The sequence below is a fragment of the Heteronotia binoei genome, chromosome 4 (genome assembly GCF_032191835.1).
Source record: "Heteronotia binoei isolate CCM8104 ecotype False Entrance Well chromosome 4, APGP_CSIRO_Hbin_v1, whole genome shotgun sequence".
Taxonomy (NCBI): Eukaryota; Metazoa; Chordata; class Lepidosauria; order Squamata; family Gekkonidae; genus Heteronotia; species Heteronotia binoei.
The window spans coordinates 166,200,888-166,224,810 of NC_083226.1; the positions used below are offsets into that span (position 1 = coordinate 166,200,888).

The 23,923-nt window shown below is 46.3% G+C and overlaps 1 protein-coding gene across 1 annotated transcript in view; it reads left to right on the plus strand.

The window, feature by feature from the left end:
- Positions 1-23,523, plus strand: part of MEX3C (mex-3 RNA binding family member C) — a 65,877-nt gene extending 42,354 nt beyond the window's left edge. Inside the window, exon 3 of the mRNA XM_060236281.1 lies at positions 19,934-23,523. Coding sequence (XP_060092264.1) covers positions 19,934-21,162 — 1,229 coding nt within the window. The 3' untranslated portion in view covers positions 21,163-23,523. The remainder of the gene's footprint in view (positions 1-19,933) is intronic.
- The last annotated feature ends 400 nt before the right edge of the window (positions 23,524-23,923 follow it).

Genomic DNA, 23,923 nt, shown 5'->3' on the forward strand with positions numbered 1-23,923 from the left:
ATAGATGGGGAGGGAGGAGAGGTTGAAAGAAAGCAATTTTAACCTTAAATGCATTCTCCAAGCCACCAGCTGGGAAGCAGAAGGTCCCAGTTCAATGCCTTCTCCAAGGCAGCTGACAGGGTCACAGAGGTACTTCAAGAGCCACACAATATGTGTGAAAGAGCCACATGTGGCTCCTGAGCCACAGTTTGGCCACCCCTGTTCTAATCTGTTACTTTAAATAATCATTCCAAAAAGTACTGCATTCAAGTCCAGAGAGAATTAGAGACTTGGTTCTGTTTTGCGCACAGTTCATTTTTGCTTTGTATTTGCATCTGGGAGGCCCTTATTCTTTAGAACAGGTCATGTGACTATCCGATGTGGAATTGTTGACAGCTGGCTGGTTCAGGCATGCAGCAGCCTCCTCCACAACGGCTGCCCTTGGGCCCTTGAGCCCCCTTGTTCATGTGACAGATGTGGACCTTAAATAACCAAGAAATGCATGCATTCCATCCCTTAGTCACAATTCCTGTGATCGCAGCGGCTCCGCAAACAGCTCCATGGGAATTTCAGATAGCTGGCTACACATTTTTAAAAATTGGTTCCTGTGTCACTTCTCCACATTGGAACGAATCAGGAGTCAAGTCGGACCTTTAAGACCAACAGAGTTTCATTCAGAATGTAAGCTTTGATGTGCTAGAAGCACACTTCATCAGACAATAGTATGGAATGGCAAGCTGTCCTAAATATAGAGAAAGTGGGCAGTGAATTAGTATGCAAAATCATGGAAATGTTTTTTAGCAGATTAAAAGAATCATAAGTTGGGCTCCGGTGGTTGCTAGTTTGTGTTGACTGGCTAGGTATCCTAGGTGTGAAGTGCAATAAATACGAGTCTGTTGTAATGTTAGCTCTGGGTTAAAACATATGAACATATGAAGCTGCCTTATACTGAATCAGACCTTTGGTCCATCAAAGTCAGTATTGTCTTCTCAGACTGGCAGCGGCTCTCCAGGGTCTCAAGCTGAGGCTTTTCACACCTATTTGCCTGGACCCTTTTTTGGAGATGCCAGGGATTGAACCTGGGACCTTCTGCTTCCCAAGCAGATGCTCTACCACTGAGCCACCGTCCCTCCCCTAGTCACAATTCCTGAGGGCATTAGTTTCTCAGAGGTTTAATTTAAACACGTAACACATATAAACATCGTTCTAGTTTGCCATTAGAGAAAAAGAATATATTAAAATATAGTAGAAGATGGTTAGTATATGTAATGAGATAAACAGCCCATATCCCTTGTTTGAGTATATCAATACAAATAACATTATTCTGATACACTGTTCTAAGAGAGAAATACACTGGAATACTGTGGATATATAGCTGTACTTGGTGAAAGTGGGTTTTGTATATGTAATAAGATTTTTAAAAAACCCAATATCTCTATTCAGTCCTGGGGAGGTGTTTGTTCCAAGTGTCAATAATAATTTGTAATTCAGCAATTTCCCTCTCCATTCTGTTCTTGAAATTCCTTTGCAGCAAAACAGCTTCAGACCAACATGGCTGCCCACCTGGATCTCCACATTGTTCACAAGGCCAAGGTGGCAGTTCATGGTCCGAATGCCTGAGCTTTTGTAGTCGCCCCCTGGTTAGCTTTTCTACTCAGTTCTACTTCTGTGTCCTTGGATCTCACATGGTATATTCAACATGTTTGGGGAAATAATTTCATTTGTATGTCATCAGATTGGCTGTTTTGATGGGTGACAGCTACAGTTTGGATCCACAGATGGTACAAGCCCCTCCCCCCCCGCAACAGATTAAGAGCTTGGGAGTGCTCCCGGACCCTACTTTGTTTGAAAAACAGGTTGGCATGATGGCCACTGTCAGATACATCTGATTCGCCAGCTGTCTCGTTAACCACACTCAGCTTGATGTGGCCGTGCTGATCCATACTTCTGGGACCTCATGGCTAGATTACCGCAGCACACTCTGTGTGGGTTGCACTTGAAGACAACCCAGAAACTCCCAACTGTTTCGGTATGCTTTCAGGGGCTAGCCGCCATGAACGTGTGTTGCCCATTTTGAAACAGCTACATTGGTGGCCAGTTTGTTTTCAAGTTCAATTCAAGGTGCTGGTTATAGTCTGGGACCCTGGAACTGGCTCCTTCCGTATGTCCCTGTGCACCAATGATGGCCATAAGGCAGCCAACTGTTGACCAATTGCTTAGAGTGGCCCATCTGGCATCAGCCACAGTCCAGGCCTTTAACACTGTTGCTCCAGCTCCTTAGAATGGGCTTCCTGGAGAAGTGAGAGGAGCCCCCTTGTTGGAGATTTTTAGGAGGCATTGCAAGACCTGCCTGTTTGCCAGTGCTTCTGAAGGGGGTTGAATGGCAAGCGACTTTCAGAAGAAGATGGTATTGGATTTATACCCCGCCCTTCACTCAGAGTCTCAGAGCGGCTCACAATCTCTACCTTCCTCCCCTCCAACAGACACCCTGTGAGGTAGGTAGAGCTGAGAGAGCTCTCCCAGAAGCTGTGCTTTTAAGGACAGCTCTGCGAGAGCTACGGCTGACCCAAGGCCATTCCAGCAGCTGCAAGTGGAGAGTGGGGAATCAGACCTGGTGCTCCCAGATAAGAGTCCATGCACAACTACTGCACCAAAACTGCCTCTTTCTCTTTAAGATATGCTGATCTTTGCATATCCTAAATATAGAGAAAGCGGGCAGTGAATTAGTATGCAAAATCATGGAGATTAAAAGAATCATAAGTTGGGGTCTGGTGGTTGTTAGTTTGTGTTGACTGGCTGAAACAATAACGCGGAATAGCAGATTGATGTCTGTCTCAACACTCTTCCAGCTTGCTTTTAGCTGACCTTTGAGCCCTATATCAGCATGAGGAATCCGGGAAATACTGATGTCATCGTAACTGAATAACACCAAAATGTTATTAGCACCAACCGTTTTAAATTGTTCTTTATTCATTAATTGATTTTATTATTATGAGGTGCCAATGTGTTAGTCTTTTATTGTTATTATGACTAATGTTGTAAGCCGCCCTGAGCCTGCCTTGGCGGGGAGGGCGGGGTATAAATTTAATAAACTAAACTAAACTATCTTCGGCACAAGTCATGTTCCACTGTACAAGAGGACAGAGCTTCGTGTAAACAGGAGGCTCCAGACATTGGAAGGAAGTGCTATCCAGTCCTCCACTTTAAGCCATTCAGGAAAAAAAAACGTCCCCAGAACTGTGTTTTAAAAAGAACGGCCTAAAACACATGGGATGCATCCAAGTTGGACTCTCCCACTCTCAGTGCCCAGCTTAGCTTTTGTCTCCCTCTTTTCAGGTGTCCCACACTGATGAACACCAGCATTTCAAAGAATGGAGGAGGGGGTTGGAGGGGGATTTTGAAACTACTTTAAAAAAAAAAATCCACTCCGATGGCCCCCGCCTAGGAAAAATGAGAATTTTAGGGAGAACTGAAATGTTTGCAATACTTGCCTTCCTTTTAAACCTTAATTTCTTTTTCATAAGAACATAAGAGAAGCCATGTTGGATCAGGCCAACGGCCCATCAAGTCCAACACTCTGTGTCACACAGTGGCAAAAAATGTTATATACACACATACACTGTGGCTAATAGCCACTGATGGACCTGTGCTCCATATTTTTATCTAAACCCCTCTTGAAGGTGGCTATACTTGTGGCCGCCACCACCTCCTGTGGCAGTGAATTCCACATGTTAATCACCCTTTGGGTGAAGAAGTACTTCCTTTTATCCATTTTAACCTGTCTGCTCAGCAATTTCATCGAATGCCCACGAGTTCTTGTATTGTGAGAAAGGGAGAAAAGTACTTCTTTCTCTACTTTCTCCATTCCATGCATTATCTTGTAAACCTCTATCATGTCACCCCGCAGTCGACGTTTCTCCAAGCTAAAGAGTCCCAAGCGTTTCAACCTTTCTTCATAGGGAAAGTGCTCCAGCCCTTTAATCATTCTAGTTGCCCTTCTCTGCACCTTCTCTAAAGCTATAATATCCTTTTTGAGGTGCGGCGACCAGAACTGCACACAGTACTCCAAATGAGACCGCACCATCGATTTATACAGGGGCATTATGATACTGGCTGATTTGTTTTCAATTCCCTTCCTAATAATTCCCAGCATGGCGCTGGCCTTTTTTATTGCAAACGCACACTGTCTTGACATTTTCAGTGAATTATCTATCATGACCCCAAGATCTCTCTCTTGGTCAGTCTCTGCCAGTTCACACCCCATCAACTTGTATTTGTAGCTGGGATTCTTGGCCCCAATGTGCATTACTTTGCACTTGGCCACATTGAACCGCATCTGCCACGTTGACGCCCACTCACCCAGCCTCAACAGATCCCTTTGGAGTTCCTCACAATCCTCTCTGGTTCTCACCACCCTGAACAATTTAGTGTCATCCGCAAACTTGGCCACTTCACTGCTCACTCCCAACTCTAAATCATTTATGAACAAGTTAAAGAGCATGGGACCCAGTACCGAGCCCTGTGGCACCCCACTGCTTACCGTCCTCCACTGCGAAGACTGCCCATTTATACTCACTCTCTGCTTCCTATTACTCAGCCAGTTTTTGATCCACAAGAGGACCTGTCCTTTTACTCCATGATTCTCAAGCTTTCTAAGGAGCCTTTGATGAGGAACTTTATCAAAAGCTTTCTGGAAGTCAAGGTAAACAACATCTATCGGGTCTCCTTTGTCCACATGTTTGTTCACCCCCTCAAAGAAATGCAACAGGTTAGTGAGGCAAGATCTTCCCTTGCAGAACCCATGCTGAGTCTTCCTCAATAACCCGTGTTCATCAATGTGCCTACTCATTCTGTCCTTGATAATGGTTTCTACCAACTTTCCCGGTATTGAAGTCAGACTGACTGGCCTGTAATTTCCCGGATCTCCTCTGGAACCTTTTTTAAAGATGGGGGTGACATTTGCTACCTTCCAGTCCTCAGGAATGGAGGCAGATTTCAATGAAATCCTTTATATCATAGTTAACATATCCTTTCATCCTTTCATAACATATCCTTTCATCCTTTATATCATAGTTAACATATCAGATTGTAGCATTTGGCATAGTTCTGGGATTTTAAATCATAAATGCCTACATTTCCAGTGAGAAAAAAATGCACATGTACCCCATTGCTTGAGAAAGAGTTGCAGTGTAGTCTGTTGCACCCCATGCAACCATAGCACACTTCCCATTCTAAAGGTAGGAAAGAATTAAAAATCAAAAGTAGAAAACAAATTATGGTTTGAACAAAATTAAAATGTGTTATTCGAACAGGAACTCTCGTCTAGAGTCACAATGTATGAGAATATGAGCATATTTGGATATTAAGCTAAACTACACTGAACTCTTAATAACATATCTCATTCATGAAATTGTATGAGAATATGAGCATATTTGGATATTAAGCTAAACTACACTGAACTCTTAATAACATATCTCATTCATGAAATTGTAACACGTTGCAAAACATTATTTTCATTTAAACAAAAGCGATTATTGATAATGTGGTAAATTGTCTACAAAATAAGATGGGGTTTTCCCCAGTGTGTCCCTACATTACTCAATTTTTCCGATGGGGAAAAATGAGTCATCAGACTTTTTGAGCTGTGCATTTGGGCAGAGTGAAATCCTGTGCAAGACAAAGACTAAAAGAATATTTCATCAGAAGATTTTTTTGTTTTTGTTTTTTTTAGTGCACCCCAGATTTTCCATTTGAAGAAATGGAAAGACTCGGTATCACGTGAGGGAAAATGGTCTGTTAATCCGCTCACTCATCGGGTATATGGCTCTGAAAAACACAGGTGCCATGCACTCCTTACAGGAGTTCTCTGTAGCTGGCCTTTTTTCCTTCATACTCAAGTAATGTCCTTTACTTTAGAGCCAGTTTGGTGTAGCGGTTAAGTGCTTGGACTCTCATCTGGAAGAACCGGGTTTGATTCCCCACTCCTCCACTTGCAGCTGCTGGAATGGCCTTGGGTCAGCCATAGCTTTCGTTGGAGTTGTCCTTGAAAAGGGCAGCTGCTGTAAGAGCTCTCTCAGCCCCACCTACCTCACAGGGTGTCTGTTGTGGCTGGGGGGGGAGGTAAAGGAGATTGTGACCTCTCTGAGATTCAGAGTATAGGGCGGGATATGACTCCAATGTCATCATCTTCTTTAACATCATGAACCTTGGGAAATAAGTACGGTAGATCTGGCACAATTATTTTGAAATTAAGACTCAGGTTTGGGGTTCTGCCTGCTGCCTTTCAACAGAGAAATATGCTCTAGACCAAGGGTGGCCAAACTTACTTAACATAAGAGCCACATAGAATAAATGTCAGATGTTTGAGAGCAACATGACATGAGTGTCAGAGGAAGGGAATGGAGGAAGGAAGGAAGGAAGGAAGGAAGGAAGGAAGGAAGGAAGGGAGGGAGGAGGGAAGGAAGGAAAGAAGGAAGGAAGGAAGGAAGGCAAATGGATAGGGAAGGGAGAGGTGAACGGAAGCAACTTAAACTTTAAATGTATTCTTCAAGCTGCCAGCTGTCTTTGCTTGGAGAGCCACACAATGTCTGTGAAAGAGCCACGGTTTGGCCACCCCTGCTGTAGACTTTTTCATTCCTTCGCTACTTGTATGAACAAGTGAAGATCAGATGGGCCTGGGCAAATGACCTTGATTATTGGGCATCTTTCCTATTTTTGTAATTCAGATGAAGTTTCCAAACGGGCACATCTCTATTGAGGCACAGTGGATTAAGAACATAAGAAGCACCTTGCTGGATCAGACCAGTGGTCTGTCTAGTCCAGCGTTCCTCCATCTAGTTCAGCATCCTCCTGTCCGACGCAGAGGCTAACCAGTTCCTCTGGAGGGCCAACAGCAGGGCATAGAGACCAAGGCCTTCCCCGATGTTGCCTCCTGGCTCTGGGGCTCGTAGGTCACCTTCATGTGTACAACCGCACTCTCTCTGCCCCTTCCTCTGTTTCTCAGTGAGGGGTGTGGCGAAGGTGTGTTGGGACATGGGAAGCAGGGGTGGGGGAAGACATGCAGCTGTAAGCTGGAGTTTGACTCTGCATAGTCTGTGTGCACGGATGCTTCACCCGCAGCCATCGCACACTTTCTGCTCTGAACCGTCAAAGGATGTTTTGTCGTTGATCCAGTTTAAATGGGAGAGCTCTGAGAAGCCTTGGAGTCATGCTAAAATGATGTCCCCTTGAGTGTGGGGGCTTTAATACATGCACTCCATGGGGAGGAAAATCACCATTTGGAAGAAGCCTTAGTGAGTCATTTTGTTCACACAGACACCCCCCGGTGTTACCTGAGCTCTCACCTGGATACCCTAGGCTTAGAATCATAGAGTTGGAAGGGACCTCCAGGGTCATCTAGTTCAACCCCCTGCACAATGCAGGAAACTCACAAACGCCTCCCCCAAAATTCACAGGATCTTCATTGCTGTCAGATGGCCCTCTAGCCTCTGCTTGCCTGTTCTCGTTAGATCTCGGACACCAACCTAGGTCAGTCCTAGGTTGCATTTGGATGCGAGTCTGCCAAGGAAGTCTAGGGTTGCTACGTGGAGCAGCCAACAGCAAACCAACTTTGTCTCATGCCTTGAAAAGCCTAGGGCAGGGGTGGCCAAACTGCGGCTCAGGAGCCACATGTGGCTCTTTCACAAATATTACGTGGCTCTCAAAGCCACCGCCACCCCATTGGCTGGCTTGGAGAAGGCATTTGTCTCTTTAAATCACTTCTCCAAGTCAAGCTAGCTGGCAGCTTGGAGAATGCACTTAAAGTAAGAATTGCTTTCTTTTCATCTCTCCCTCCCCCGTCCCCATCTATTTGCTTCCTTCCTGCTCTCAAACATCTGACATTCATGTCTTACAGCTCTCAAACACCTGATGTTTATTTCATAAAGCTCTCACATTAAGCAAGTTTGCCTACCCCTGGCCTAGGGCGTTGATGTAAAACATGCAGCCTGGGGGCTGAATCAGGCTCCTGGAGGGCTCTTATCAGACCCTCAAGCAACTGGCTGTCATCTGCTTTCTTCCTCTCTCTTGCTTCCTTCTGCATCACAGCTCGCTTTGCCAGGCTTCCTCAATTGCACAGGAGCTACAGAGCAAAACCTCTTATTTTGTCCATTGGCTGAGGCTCCTCCCTTGGGGAGGAAGGAAGAGGGAGACTGAACTTGTTTTACCAGGCCCTTGCAATTGCACAGCAGAGCTACTGAGCCAAGCCTCTCTTCCGTCTATTGGCTGAGGCGCCCTCTCTCCTGGTCCCCTGGGGAGGGTGGGAAAGAGCCAGAGCTTCCTTTGCCCAGTTCCCTGGATCCCATGGGAGAGATACAAAGAAAGCAACTTTAAGACCAATGATTGCTAATGTTTTAAGCATGTTTTAAGGTGGTGGTTTAAAAAAAAAAAAAGAATTGTGTGTATCCTTTATAAAAATTTGTATCTCTGCTACCTAATCTTAAATAGGTACATACATGGCCCAGCCCAACGTGGCCCGGCTTCACAAAGTCTCATTTATGTCAGATCTGGCCCTCGTAACAATTGAGTTCGACACCCCTGGCCTAGGGGCTTATTGTAAGTCAGCTGCTACTTGGAGGCACAGTGTTACCTGAAATGTCTTGTTCTTCCGTCAGAATCATAGAGTCATAGAGTTGGAAGGGACCTCCAGGGTCATCTAGTCCAACCCCAATTGCAAGAGAAAAATTGCAAGAGTAAGGCATTGTTGAAAGGAGAGGAGTGCCTACCCTCCTCCCCAATTTTTTTTTCCTCCCTGGTCTTCACATTAATCAGGCAAATAGAAGCAACTCACCTTGGCTTTTGAATGACTGGCTTGCTCAGAAGGTGGCCTTTGACATAATGAGTTTTCTTACCTAAGAATGGCTTGGCAGTTGGTTTGTATAGAACCTTTCATTTGATTTCTTGCATTGTGAGTCGTTGCCCTGGAGCAGCCCTTTTACTCCCCTTTCCTGCATGCATGTATGCTAAAGTCATCTTAGAGTATGTAGCTCTAAAAGCTTTTCTGCAAACATACTAAGACCCTTGTCATTCTAGGGGGAGGAGCTTATTTATAGATACCCTATGTCAAGGGTGGTCAAACTGCGGCTTAGGAGCAACATGTGGCTCTTTCACAAATATTGTGCGACTCTCAGCCGCCGCCACCCCATTGGCCAGCTTGAAGAAGGCGTTTCTCTCTTTAAATCACTTCTCCAAGCCAAGCCAGCCCAGTGGCTTGGAGAATGCACTTAAAGTTAAAGTTGCTTCCTTTCCACCTCTCCCACCTATTTGCTTGCCTCCCTCCCTTTTCTTGTGGCTCTCAAACATCTGATGTTTATTCTGTGTCGCTCTTATGTTAAGAAAGTTTGGAAGAAAGGATAAGGGGTAATTTGCCATCACTCCATTCTTGGTAAATAACGTTGGGGCTCAGAATGACATTCTCTCTCCAAACCTGTAAGGGCCGAAGGGGGCAGCGTTCCATGGCCATTGTGCTATCCCAGAATCCTGGCAATGGAGGACAGCGGACAGACCAATAGGCTTGAAAGGCCACCTTTGGGAGGGTCTGAATACAGGGAGGAGGACGTGAAGCTCAGAGGGCAGACACCTTGGGGCATGCACCCTCTGACCCCAGTGCACCTCCCCATCATCTAACCCAGGGGTGGCCAAGCTTGCTTAACATAAGAGCCACAGAGAATAAAAACCAGAAGTTTGAGAGCCGTAAGACATGAACATCAGATGTTTGAAGGAAGAAAGGAAGGTGAATAGATGGAGAGGGAGGAAAAGAAAGCAACTTTAAATGTAGTCTCCAAGCTGGCCAAGGGGGTGGGGGGGGGGGCTCAGAGAGCCACACAGTATGTGAAAGAGCCACATGTGGCTCCTGAGCCTCAGTTTGGCCACCCCTGATCCAACCTGTGAGTACATCTGCCTACTTTCAGCTTAAAGGATCACAACAGGAGCAGATGATTGGCCTTGAAGAGTGCGGTTCTTCGAGGCCAGCTCTTGTGAAACCCTGGCAGTAGTCCTAGACCGATTTCCCACTAGCCTTATGCCGCTCTTACGCTCCTCTTCTCCGTGTCGGATTCCACACGATGTGCCCCACTAGCTTCGCCTTTTTCATGCAGCAAGCAGAAACTGGTTTTTAGAGGATCTTGTTTGCTGCGCGAAAGAGGCAGAGTGAGTTGCAGCTTCGGGGCAGCTTGTGCGAAATCCGACGGAAGCCCCGCGGAGAAGAGGAGAGCGAGAGCGAGGTGAGGCTAGTGGGGAATCGGCCCTACAGTCTTCTGCACGCCTACCGTTCTGTAAATACAAACAGCCCTTGTTCATCCTTTGCCTCCATCCTCCCATACACATCAAGCTAACATTCTCGGGCATCGTCAGCCTGGTCCTTTTCTGCAGATGTTGATAAAGACGCAAGAGAGGATATAATTGGGGTGACGACTAGGGGGGAAAGGGGTACTGAGAAGGTTATCAGCTTTCTTGAGAGTCACCCAAGGGAAAAGGTCCCATGTTTAAGAACATAAGAACATAAGAGAAGCCATGTTGGATCAGGCCAACGGCCCATCAAGTCCAACACTCTGTGTCACACAGTGGCAAAAAATGTTATATACACACATACACTGTGGCTAATAGCCACTGATGGACCTGTGCTCCATATTTTTATCTAAACCCCTCTTGAAGGTGGCTATACTTGTGGCCGCCACCACCTCCTGTGGCAGTGAATTCCACATGTTAATAACCCCTTGGGTGAAGAAGTACTTCCTTTTATCCGTTTTAACCTGTCTGCTCAGCAATTTCATCGAATGCCCACGAGTTCTTGTATTGTGAGAAAGGGAGAAAAGGACTTCTTTTTCTTCTTTCTCCATCCCATGCATTATCTTGTAAACCTCTATCATGTCACCCCGCAGTCGACGTTTCTCCAAGCTAAAGAGCCCTAAGCGTTTCAACCTTTCTTCATAGGGAAAGTGCTCCAGCCCTTTAATCATTCTAGTTGCCCTTCTCTGCACCTTCTCTAAAGCTATAATATCCTTTTTGAGGTGCGGCGACCAGAACTGCACACAGTACTCCAAATGAGACCGCACCATCGATTTATGCAGGGGCATTATGATACTGGCTGATTTGTTTTCAATTCCCTTCCTAATAATTCCCAGCATGGCATTGGCCTTTTTTATTGCAAACGCACACTGTCTTGACACTTTCAGTGAGTTATCTATCATGACCCCAAGATCTCTCTCTTGATCAGTCTCTGCCAGTTCACACCCCATCAACTTGTATTTGTAGCTGGGATTCTTAGCCCCAATGTGCATTACTTTGCACTTGGCCACATTGAACCGCATCTGCCACGTTGACGCCCACTCACCCAGCCTCAACAGATCCCTTTGGAGTTCCTCACAATCCTCTCTGGTTCTCACCACCCTGAACAATTTAGTGTCATCCGCAAACTTGGCCACTTCACTGCTCACTCCCAACTCTAAATCATTTATGAACAAGTTAAAGAGCATGGGACCCAGTACCGAGCCCTGCGGCACCCCACTGCTTACCGTCCTCCACTGCGAAGACTGTTTGCTTGCCGGGTGTGTGTCTCATTAATATTCTTCGTGTTGTAACAGGAGCCATGGGCTGAATGCAGTCTTTTCGAGTACATACGCAAATCTTGGAGGGTGGGTGCATTGGGGGAGCAGTGGCTTTCTCGTCTTTTCTCTACAACACACTGCCCACATCATTCACCGTATCGTGGAAGTTTCAGATAAAGTCTAGGGGAACGGAGGCCCCTCTAGACAACTAGTTCTATCAAAAGATAAAGAGAACAACATCCATTTGTTGCTTTTAATGTTCATTCTTTTAGTATTAATTTTCATCAGAGTAGCTCTCTTGAGTGGGGGGGAGACATTTTTGCATTGGTGCTTCAGGCATTCCCCCTTCTGTTTTGTTTATGTGCTGTCAAATAAGGAGTCGTCCAACTCTTTAAAAAAGCTATTTTTACTTTATCCAAATTATTTTGCTTTTTAAAGGGAGAGGGCTTGACCCTGGGACAGTCTATGAGTGAATAATGTTAGCATCTCAGCTGTTATTGTATATCTGCTTAAATGTGTTCCTAAAGCTTTTTTAAGTCTTGAGTTTAGAATCATAGAATCAGTAGAGTTGGAAGGGACCTCCGGGGTCATCTTGTCCAACCCCCTGCCCAATGCAGGAAACTCACAAACACCTCCTCCTAAATTCACAGGATATTCAGTGCTGTCAGATGGCCATCTAGCTTCTGTTTAAAAACCTCCAAGGAAGGCGAACCCACCACCTCCCGAGGAAGCCTCTTCCACTGAGGAACCGCTCTAACGGTCAGGAAGTGCTTTCTAATGTTGAGCCGGAAACTCTTTTGATTTAATTTCAACCCGTTGGTTCTGGTCCTACCTTCCGGGGCCACAGAAAACAATTCCACCCCATCCTCTGTATGACAGCCCTTCATACTTGAAGATGGCGATCCTATCACCTCTCAGCTGCCTCCTCTCCAGGCTAAACATGCCCAGCTCCTTCAACCTTTCTTCACAGGACTTGGTCTCCAGACCTCTAAAACATTTACCTAAAACATTTTCCTGATGTATGGCTCTCAGGCACATAGCTTTAGTTACCTGTAAGGGACAGGTGGGGCTTGACTGAGGAATGAGAGGCAAAGAACAACCTGTGGACATTGTGACTCAGGAGCAAGGGTTGTTCTTGTTGTTGTCGATTAGATTTGCGAATCATCTTATTCTGCCCAGTGCCAGGCTCTAGGTGATGTACATCAACATAAAGTACATATAAAAATCAGTAAATCCGGTTAATTAAAAACCGTTTATAACCAATGTTCCCTTTAAACTGCAAAAATTCTACTTTGTGAGCTACTGGTATTTAAGTTGTGAGCTACTGCATCAATTAGTGTGCTCTGGTGTCATCCTTCCTTGAGCTAAGACAAAAACGCGTGAGCTGGAGGCTAAAAATCTGAGCTGGCTCACGCTAACTCAGCTTAGAGGGGACACTGTTTACAGCCTGATGATATCCTTTGTATTGCGCAAAAATATATTATATATTGTATTGGGGAGGGACGGTGGCTCAGTGGTAGAGCATCTGCTTGGGAAGCAGAAGGTCCCAGGTTCAATCCCTGGCATCTCCAAAAAAGGGTCCAGGCAACTAGGTGTGAAAATCCTCAGCTTGAGATCCTGGAGAGCCGCTGCCAGTCTGAGAAGACAATACTGACTTTGATGGGCCAAGGGTCTGATTCAGTATAAGGCAGCTTCATATGTTCAACAATTCAGCTTTTGAGGCATCAGGAGCAGAGAATCCCCACTTGGGGGGTGGGGGGTGCGCCAGCCCAGCCACTGTCCCTGCCCTCAAGCAAAAGCCTGCTGGAACATCTCTGCTTTGCAGGCAATGCGGAATTCTTGAAGATCCCGCAGGGCCCTAGTGTCCTCTGGCAGAGCATTCCACCAGATCGAGGCCAGTACTGACAAGGTCCTGGCCCTCTTTGAGGACTGCCAAACTTCTTTGGCGCCAAGGATCAGCAGTAGATTTCTGCCCGTAGAGCGTAATGCTCTTCCAGGGACATAGTTGCCAGCTAGCTTGACTTGGAGAAGTGATTTAAAGAGACAAATGCCTTCTCCAAGTTGGCTGACAGGGCAGTGGGGGCTTTGAGAGCCACGTAATATTTGTGAAAGAGCCACATGTGGCTCCCGAGCCGCAGTTTGGCCTCCCCTGCCCTAGGCTTTTCAAGGCATGAGACAAAGTAGATACGTTGGTCCCTGATCACTCTAGGCCTTAAAAGGTCATAAACCAAAACCTTGAATCTAACTCGGTACTCAGCTGGAAGCTAGTGTACAAAGAATAGGCTTGGAGAGGGGCCGGAAGAACATAAAAAGTAAGTCTGTGCCAAGTAAATCCCCTTGATCCGGGTGCATTTTTAAATAAAACACAAGGTTTAGGTAAAAACTTCATATAGGTCACTGATTTATTGTTATGCTATATCCCAGCTGCTTCAGATTCTCCATTTCCTTATCACTGCTACCACACCTTGCAGTCTCACGTCCAGGGTCCTGGAAACTGCGTGGGAAGGAGGAGATGCAAGTTTCCCTCATTATAGCCGTGGGCTTCCACTTCCAGTGGTGTGCGCAGGAAGCAACAAAACACACACACATCTTTGATCATACACTCCCTGCGTGACTCACTGTAGCTTAACGCCTCCCCAGGCTGTCGGATAACATGTTTGGAAGCCGCACGTTGTAGAACTCAAGAGTGGACGCCAACCCGAAGGTCAGCCGGGGGGATGGCGGAGACGCGTAACAGCCTTTGTTTTGGCCTGGCCGCCTTTACAGTAGTCCTCGGGCCTGTGTTTTGCCGCTGGTTTCCTATGAACCGAACTCACTTAGCATTGATTGATGACGCATGCAGAAGTTTCAGGTGTCGGAGGCTGCGGCTTCCTTTGATAGCAGTTCTTTTCCCTCCAAGCCAGAGAGGAGAGGTCGACCTTGGAGTCTGTAGAGTCAGCTTTCCTTTCAAAGTCACTGTGGAAAAATTAGATTTGCAAGGCTCCCGTTTGTGGTTAACTTTTAACATTATCAAAGAGGCATTGGGGCTTGAATGTTTCTGGTAAGTTGTTGCCAACTCCAAATTAGGATATTCCTGGAGGTCTTGGAGCTTATGGAGGGTGAGTCGAGTAGTCGAGGAGGCAAGAGAGGGGACCTGCCTACCTCAGGGACCGCCTCTCTCCATATGTTCCCCAGAGGGCACTGCATTCCAGTTAACAAAATCTCTTGGAAATCCCTGGGCCTAAGGAGGCCAAACTTAAAACAACTAGGGAGCTGGCCTTCTCTATAAAAGCGCCCCAATGGTGGAACCAGCTGCCAGAAGAGGTGCGGGCCCTGCAGGACCTCAACCAGTTCCGCAGGGCCTGCAAAACTGCCCTCTTCCAAGAAGCCTTTAAGACATAACCAGAATGAATATTACGCTGCCTGGATAAATGGAGACTGTAGCACCACTGTATTGTTTTAGCTTTTTAAAACTAATTTATATTTGTATTTATATTGTCGATTGATCTGTTATTGTGATATCATGATATCTTATCATGTCTGTAAGCCGCCCTGAGCCTGCCTTGGCGGGGAGGGCGGGGTATAAATAAAAACTTATTATTATTATTATTATTATTAGCTAATCATCCTTCCATCTCCCTCATTGTGCTGTTTGCTTAGGCATTGAAGCATTTGGTTAAACTGAATTAAGTTTTACATGGCAGTCACCTGCTGGTTTGGGTCTTCTCTCCCCCCCTCCCCCCTCCCCCCGCCTTGCCCATTATCCATGTTCAACACACAGAACTTTGTTGGTGGTACACTGGCAACCATAAGAATGAAAGAAGAGTCCCGCTGGATCAGACCAGTAGTCCATCTAGTCCCGCATTCTGGCTGATGCAGTGGCCAGCCAGTTCCTCTGGAGAGCTAACAACAGGGCATAGAGGCCGAGGCCTCCATAAGAACATCAGAAGAGCCCTGTTGGATCAGACCAGTGGTCCATCTAGTCCAGCAATCCTGTCTCACACTGTGGCCAATCAGTTCCTCTGAAAGGCCAACAACAGGGCATAGAGGCCGAGGCCTTCTTCTGATGTTGCCTCCTGGCTCTGGGCTTCAGAGACTGACCATAGCTAAAAGCCACTAATACACCTATTCTGCATGTCTAATCCTCTAAAGCTGTGTATACCTGTGGCCATCACTACATCCTGTGGCAGCAGATTCCACATTTTAATCACCGGCTGGGTAAAGAAGCATTTCCTTGTGTCCGTCTTGAATCGTGTCAGTTTCGTTGGATGCCTAGGTGAGGGAGTGAACAAGAGGCTGTGTTAGGATCTATTTTTGCCTTTGAAGACAGTGCAAGGAAAGGGGGGAACTTTGCTTTCCATCACTCCTCCGACCAGTTTGAAGACTGCAGATAGATCTGATAGTCAAAGGAGGACTCCTAATAGCATAACTAAACTTAAGACCTGGGTGCCTGATAGCTTCTCTGCTCGTCCTCTTTCCTGCAGGTAACCTCAGAGCCGGATTAACAATTAGGCCAAGTAGGCCCTGGCCTATGGGCCCCCACACCTTTAGGGCCCCCGGGCTAGCTTTCCCAGCCTGCACACACAGCCAGCAACTCAGCTGCTCTTTGTCTGACTTTCCTGGTGTTGTCGCCAAGTTTGCCTCTCTACCTCTTCCCTGCAGCTTAGTAAAAGGGGCTTTTGAGAAGGTGCCACCAGGCTGCAGTGGGGGCTGTAGGCAGTGGGGCGGGTGCTCAGACTCTAAGATAATTTGTGAGGCCCCCCCCCCCAAGATTTTGACTCCCTAGGGGCCCCCACAGGGTTTAATCCGGCACTGAAACTAGTCTAAGCTGGCCCAGAGGTGCAAGCCGAAAGGGTTCTTGGCCTTTGGCTCTTACCCCCAAGCTCTAGGAATTTGCTGCCGGAGGATGTAGCGATGGCCACTTTGAGTCCCCACTGTGGTGAAAAGCATCAAATAAATGCTTGAATAAATCAAGCGTGATAACTCTAACAAAAAAAGAGAGAGGAGAAAATTCCCTTTCCCAGGGGCAATGAAGAAAACTCTGCATATCAGTAAGCTAAGCTTCTGTTTTTCAGCCTATTGTTAAAGATAAAGGTAGTCCCCCTGTGCAAGCACCAGTCGTTTCCGACTCTGGAGTGACGTTGCTTTCACAACGTTTTCACGGCAGACTTTTTATAGGGTGGGTTTGCCATTGCCTTCCCCAGTCATCTACACTTTGAAACTGGGTTTCAGACTCATTTTACCGACCTCGGAAGGATGGAAGGCTGAGTCAACCTGGAGCCGGCTACCTGGACCCAGCTTCCACCAGGATCGAACTCAGCTTGTGAGCAGAGCTTAGGACTGCAGTACTGCAGCTTTACCACTCTGCGCCACGGGGCTCTTGAGATGTTACAGAAGGTTATTTCTAGACTGCTGCCGCACGCAGCATCAGGCAGAGATCAGACATGTTCTGTTTAAAGAAGAAGCTACCAATAACTATATCGTGCAAATAGTGTAAACTGCTAAGGGTAATAACCATTCTGCAATTTTTTTTAATAGCAAAGCACTAACGTAATCTTGAATCCTGCCAGATAATTCAGTTTAGATGTGTGGGGCAGCAGTGAGCACATATAGGAGAAATGGCGTTGCATCAGCTTTTATTTAGAGGCTGTCATTGGAAGCCTTACACCTGTGCCAGGCAACTGTGGAACAGCAGGATCTGAATGGCGTACTGGGAAATGGGAAAGCGTGACTGGTTTTTGTTATTCTTTTTGCCCCTTGAAATTTCCCATGTGTTGGGTGAGAAGAAAAGGGTTCTCTAAACAGCAGGGGGTGTATCCTTTTTTACCCGAGGAGGGAGGAGGAGGTACCATTCTTGCTCCTAATTTTCCACCCCAGATCTATATACTAAAAAGGTAAAGGTAGTCCCCTGTTGCAAGCACCAGTCGTTTTCGACTCTGGGGCAACGTTGCTTTCACAATGTTTTCACAGGAGACTTTTTATGGGGTGGTTTGCCACTGCCTTCCCCAGTCATCTACGCTTTCCCCCCAGCAAGCTGGGGACTCATTTTACCGACCTCAGAAGAATGGAAGGCTGAGTCAACCTGGAGCCGGCTACTTGAACCAGCTTCCGCTGGGATCGAACTCAGGTCATGCGCAGAGGGCTCTGACTGCACTACTGCAGCTTTACCACTCTGCACCACGGGGCTCTCCTATCTATATACTAGGTGCACTTAATCATTAGTTAGAAGTCTCTAACTCTGGGCTCAGAAAGAGCTCAGATAACTCAACTTGAATGGACCATTGCTGGGAGGCCCAGATGTAATGGATCAAGTTGAAGTTCCTAACAATTCTTCTTTTTCTCAAACACCCCCCCCCCCCACTGTCTAGGGGGTTGCGTTCACACTACACTAATTAATGCGTTTTGCAAGTGGATTATTGCTATTAAATCCAGCTGCAAAATGCATTATTTAGTCCGATTCCCCACTAGCCTTATGCTGCTCTCACTCTCCTCTTCTCCACGGGGCTTCCGTCGGATTTCACACTATCTTTCCCAGAGCCGCAACTTGCGCCACCTCTTTCGCACGGCAGTTTCTGTTTGCCGCGCAAAAAAGGCAAAGCTAGTTGCAGCCCCGGGGCAGATAGTGTGAAATCCGACGGAAGCCCCGCGGAGAAGAGGAGCGTGAGAGTGGCACAAGGCCAGTGGGAAATCGGTCTCCGTGTAGTCTGAATGCACCCTGGGTTTCATGGTCTCATAGCCCCGACTGTCTCTTTGTCTCAGCTTCCTGCCCATGGCAAAACATGCCAAGTGCAGATTTACTTGGGGGAAATGTACTGTGATAACACAAGGACTTGAAACCGAGAAGCACACCGGCTTGCGAGCCTTTCACACTAGGCGCTGGAGACAGTTTATTTTATTTATTTATTTATTTGGGATTTGTATCCCGCCCTTCCCACAAGTGGCTCAGGGCGGCTTCCAACAACTAATCGACATAATTTAACAATTTTAAATATAAAACAATTAAATAATTAACATTTAAACATTAAAACCAGTAACATTTCACTCCATAAAACAATACAGCTTAAAACCAATAACCAATAAAACCAGTGCTTGGAAATCTCGCTATAAGTGAAGTATGCACAAGCACTCTAGAAAATTCAGTGGTTGAAGTCGAGTTCCCTATCCCAGCCCTGCTTCCCTTGTCCTGTCTTCCATCCAGTCGGAAGGAAATAGAAAACGGCCGTTATGCCTTTGATTGGTAACTGTGTCCCGTTTCAGCTAACCACTTACAAATGAGAAATCCTGAATCAGTATCCTGCAGTTATCATGAAGGGACTTGGGAACCTGCCAGTCAGGTTCTCTGCTGTGAATCTCAGCTGCGTTGCCTGGGGCAAACCACCATTCCTCAGACTAAGGGGATTTGGGGGCTAAAATAATTGCTTTGAATCCCACACTGGAGGGGCAGGATAGAAATAGACTAAGGGGGGGGGGCGGGAAACCTCCCCCCCCTTAACCACAGTGGGTTAAATAAGGTTTGTAAACAGCGACAAGGAAACATACAAAGGCATGGAAACGTTTCTAAAGCCTGTTCCGTTTGTGTTTGTTTTTTCTTCTTTGAGACTTCCAAGTGATTAGAATTGTGGGCAGACATGCTGGCAAAGATTTCTGCAAGCTGGCTTTCAAGCATTTATTTGCAAGTCTGACTCAGCCCAACATGGTCAGAAACAACCTTCTGTTTGGGGGGGTGATGGCTGAGTTCGGTCAGGTTGTTCTTCTGCCTCCTTTTTCCACTAAACAAGAATAAAAGTGATTTAATGAGAGGATTTCTGCTAACATTGACGGGGGAGCACCACAGGGGAATACAACCCAATTTAAGATGAAGATGGTGAGAGGTCTGGAGATCGTCCTATGAGGAAAGGTTGAAGGAGCTGGGGATGTTTAGCCTGGAGAGGAGGCGGCTGAGAGGCGATATGATCACCATCTTCAAGTCCTTGAGGGGCTGTCCTATAGAGGATGGTGTGGAATTGTTTTCTGTGGCCCCGGAAGGTAGGACCAGAACCAGTGGGTTGAAATTAAATCAAAAGAGTTTCCGGCTCAACATGAGGAAGAACTTCCTGACTGTTAGAGCAGTTCCTCAGTGGAACAGGTTTCCACAGGAGGTGGTGGGCTCTCCTTCCTTGGAGGTTTTTCAACAGAGGCTGGATGGCCATCTGACAGCAATCCTGTGAATTTAGGGGGAGGTGTTTGTGAGTTTCCTGCATTGTGCAGGGGGGTTGGACTAGATGACCCTGGAGGACCCTTCCAACTCTTATGATTCTGTGATTCTATTCAGAGGCTAAGGCTTTTTGTTTCAGTTCATGTTTGTTTACTGACGTGGTTCTTCTTTCTGTCCTTGTGTGTGTTTTCCAAAACAGGCTGCAAAATCAAGGCCTTGAGAGCCAAGACGAATACTTACATCAAGACCCCTGTCCGTGGAGAAGAGCCCGTTTTCGTCGTCACCGGACGCAAAGAAGATGTCGCCATGGCCAAAAGGGAAATTCTTTCTGCTGCTGAACACTTCTCCATGATAAGAGCATCGCGGAACAAGAATGGCCCAGCTCTGGGGGGACTGTCTTGCAACCCCAACCTGCCGGGGCAAACCACCGTTCAAGTCAGGGTGCCTTACCGGGTGGTCGGGCTCGTGGTTGGCCCCAAAGGTGCTACGATCAAAAGGATCCAGCAGCAGACTCACACCTACATAGTTACTCCCAGCAGAGACAAAGAGCCAGTCTTCGAGGTCACCGGCATGCCTGAAAATGTCGACCGCGCCCGCGAAGAGATAGAAATGCACATTGCCATGCGCACTGGAAACTACATTGAACTGAACGAAGAAAACGACTTCCATTACAACGGTACAGATGTGAGCTTCGAAGCGGGGAGCCTGGGATCGGCTTGGCTTGCTTCCAATCCAGTACCTCCTCCAAGCCGTACCAGGATGATTTCGAATTACAGAAACGACAGCTCCAGCTCTTTAGGAAGCGGCTCCACCGATTCCTACTTTGGAAGCAATAGATTGGCTGACTTCAGCCCGACAAGCCCGTTTAGCCAAGGCAGTTTTTGGTTCGGGGAAACGTTGCCTTCCGTAGGGGCAGAAGATCTCGTCATTGACTCTCCCGCATACGACTCCTTACCGACACCTTCTCAAACCATCTGGACACCTTTTGAACCCGTCAACCCGCTCTCCAGTTTCAGTAGCGACCCCGCTAGCGTCACAAAAGCTCCACGGAGAGGCAGTCAGCCATCCACTCCTCGTCTGTCGCCGACCTTTCCCGAAACCCTCGAACATCCCCTGGCTAGGAGAGTCAGAAGCGACCCGCCCAGTACAGTCAACCAGGTCGGCCTCCCGATCTACATCCCTGCTTTTTCCAATGGTACCAACAGCTATTCTTCTTCCAACGGCGGGTCCACATCTAGCTCCCCTCCGGAACTGAGACGTAAGCACGACTGCGTGATATGCTTTGAGAACGAAGTAATCGCTGCCCTGGTTCCGTGTGGCCACAACCTCTTCTGCATGGAATGTGCCAACAAGATCTGTGAAAAAGAAACACCTTCGTGTCCAGTTTGCCAGACAGCTGTTACTCAGGCGATTCAGATTCACTCTTAAATATATAGAAGATATTATATATGGACTTTTTAAACTCTTGGCTTGGATGTAATGGTGGCCCCCCTAAGTAAACTTATAATGAATTCAGACTGTTATCGGGCTTTCTTGGGGTTAGGCTAACGTTGTTTGTGAGGCATGTACTCTTTTTGTTGTTGTTGTTGTTTAAACAAGAAACAAAACAAAAACCGAGGCTTGTGCGGTTAACGCAACGCCTAGCCGATGTTTGTCCGTTTTGGTTCCGGCTGTGGCACCTTGTGGCAGAATTAACGCCTGAGAACGAAGCTGTGACGTGGCAGGAGCGAGCGATGGGGATCTCGGATCAGTTTTTGGAATATGATAAAACGTGCTGAATATTCGTGGGCTTTGCGGATTGTCTCGACTCTTGTCTTGAGTGGTTCCCGCTCGCAAGGGCAGAAAGCCCTGTAGGACCCTGAATTCCCAGCGAAGGGGGAGGGTTGCAAAGGTTTATCAATGTATCAGACACACTTCCAATGCTGCCTTCTTGACACTGCCAGTTTTTCAAAACAGGTTTGGGGGCATTTCCCCCCTCCCCCTTCCTTTAAGGCATCGGCTTCCCTTATCCAGCAGTTGCCAATAATCGTTACGATGCACAAATCCAATTTTCTGGCATTTGGAAGAGTCACATAGTGGTAACTTTTAAAAAATATATATATTATGAAATCATTGTTTGGGGTGGGGTGGGTGGACAGAGGAGGCAAACGGTATGAATTGTTGACCTCCTTTCTCACCCAGTTTGCAAATTTGAAGAGAATCAGGAACGCGTGGGTCTTCCACCACTGAATTGTGGGGAAGTCTGTCTCCCCTTGGTCATCACTGCTGATCATGCATGCCTGCTTGCCCAGAATTCTCCCACCAGCAACGGCTTTGCTTCCCCAATAACATTCGAAGCAAAGGGCCCCCCCCCCCGGGTGTCTTACGTACGCTTCTCTGCACAAGCAGATCGGTTTCCTCTGCTGAAACGATTGGAAACTTCTATGGGTGCAGTGGGGCACGCATGGGATTCTGAATCTGGGCGAGCGTCACTAAGGGCTGTAGCATCGCCATGTTGAGTGCAGTCCATTTGGCTCTTCTCCCCCCTGCCCACCCCTTTTCCATTTGCATTAGAGGGGATGCAGGTGGGCGGGGTGGGTTTGAATGCACCCATCAGTGCCGAGAGCGGGGATGCTTACATTCCATTGGCTCATTTGATCCATTGGCTCATTTGATCAAGCTGTTCTTAAATTTAGCTCCGTTGGAGAACGTGTTCGAAAAAATGTGAATTTTTTTTTTCCTTTTTCACGTTTCATCCGTTGAACTTGCACATGATCTGAAACGCATTTTGTTTTTAGTAACGTAAGGCGGGCGGAATAACCCTCGTCTGTGTGCTTCCCCCACCCCGGTCCCATTCATGGAAGCAGTTGTGCTTGCGGCCCCACCAAGCTGTTTCTCTCATTTCAAAGCAACTCTTCTCTGTCCCGAGCAGCTCCCAGCCCCATTTTTTCTTTACATTTCAACCTGTGGATGTTTCTAACTTATTCATCCTCGGAATGTTCCCAAATCTGTGCTGGCATTTAAAAAAACAAAAACAAAACACACTCAGAAGTTCTGATGGATTTCTTTATTTTTTTATCTTTTTGTCTTTTTTTGTTTTTTGAGCAATATTTTCCCGAGTCGAAACAAAATAGTTTTCTTTTTCCCTCCTCCGTATAAGCAAATTCTATGTGTATCGGACTAGTAAATATACAGAAATCTTTATTTTTTATTTCCACTTGAAAGAGTTACATTTCGTATAAAAAAAAAAGTTTACAGATAACGGTTTTTATTTTTTTTTTCAGTAAGAAAAGGTTGCCTTGATGGCATATTAGTATTGTTATTATTATGAGATGCATAACTTTAACGCTAACCGCTTGTAGGATAGTTTAAACGTCAGTATTGAAACCTTTAATCTTTAGCGGCAGTCTTGTAGATAGATACGAACCATCTTGTTCACCGAGCATGTGATTTTTGTATTTTATTGCGTTGTACACGGCAACTACTAAAGCCAAGGAGTCTAAGAGAAGTTAGGTGCGTGTACCGTTTTCTATAAACCACAGACTCAAGAATGACAGCTCTCAATATAGTTTAGTATTTGCTAATTTTACTACACTCTTGTTTTTTTGTTATGTATATGTAGGGAGGTCATAGGGATTATAAATTCAATTTGAGTAAAGTTTAAAAAAAAAACCATATATATTTTATGATAAAGGGCCTTTAACTTATGGTGGCCAAAGCACTGATATTATATATTTGCTGTAAAGAGAATTATAAGAGTTTTATTTTTCTGATATTAAAAGTTACTTAATAAAGACTTGTTTCCATTAACTCAAATGTGGGGGTTTTTTTCACCCTTGGCTTTGCTGTTTTACGGTCTTCAAGCTACTCGGGGCAGTCGGCCCTGGTATCAATCAGAACATATGAAGCTGCCTTATACTGAATCAGATCATCAGTCCACCAAAGTCAGTATTGTCTACTCAGACCGGCAGCGGCTCTCCAGGGTTCAAGCTTAGGTTTTTCACGCCTACTTGCCTGGACCTTTTGAAGTTGGAGATGCCACGGATTGAACCTGGGACCTTGGTCTACCACTGAGCCACCATCCCTCCCACATATGAAACTGCCTTCTACTGAATTAGACCCTCGGTCCATCAAAGTCAATCTTGTCTACTCAGACTGGCAGTGGCTCTCCAGGGTCTCAAGATTAGATAGCAGAGAAAAATAGGTTTTT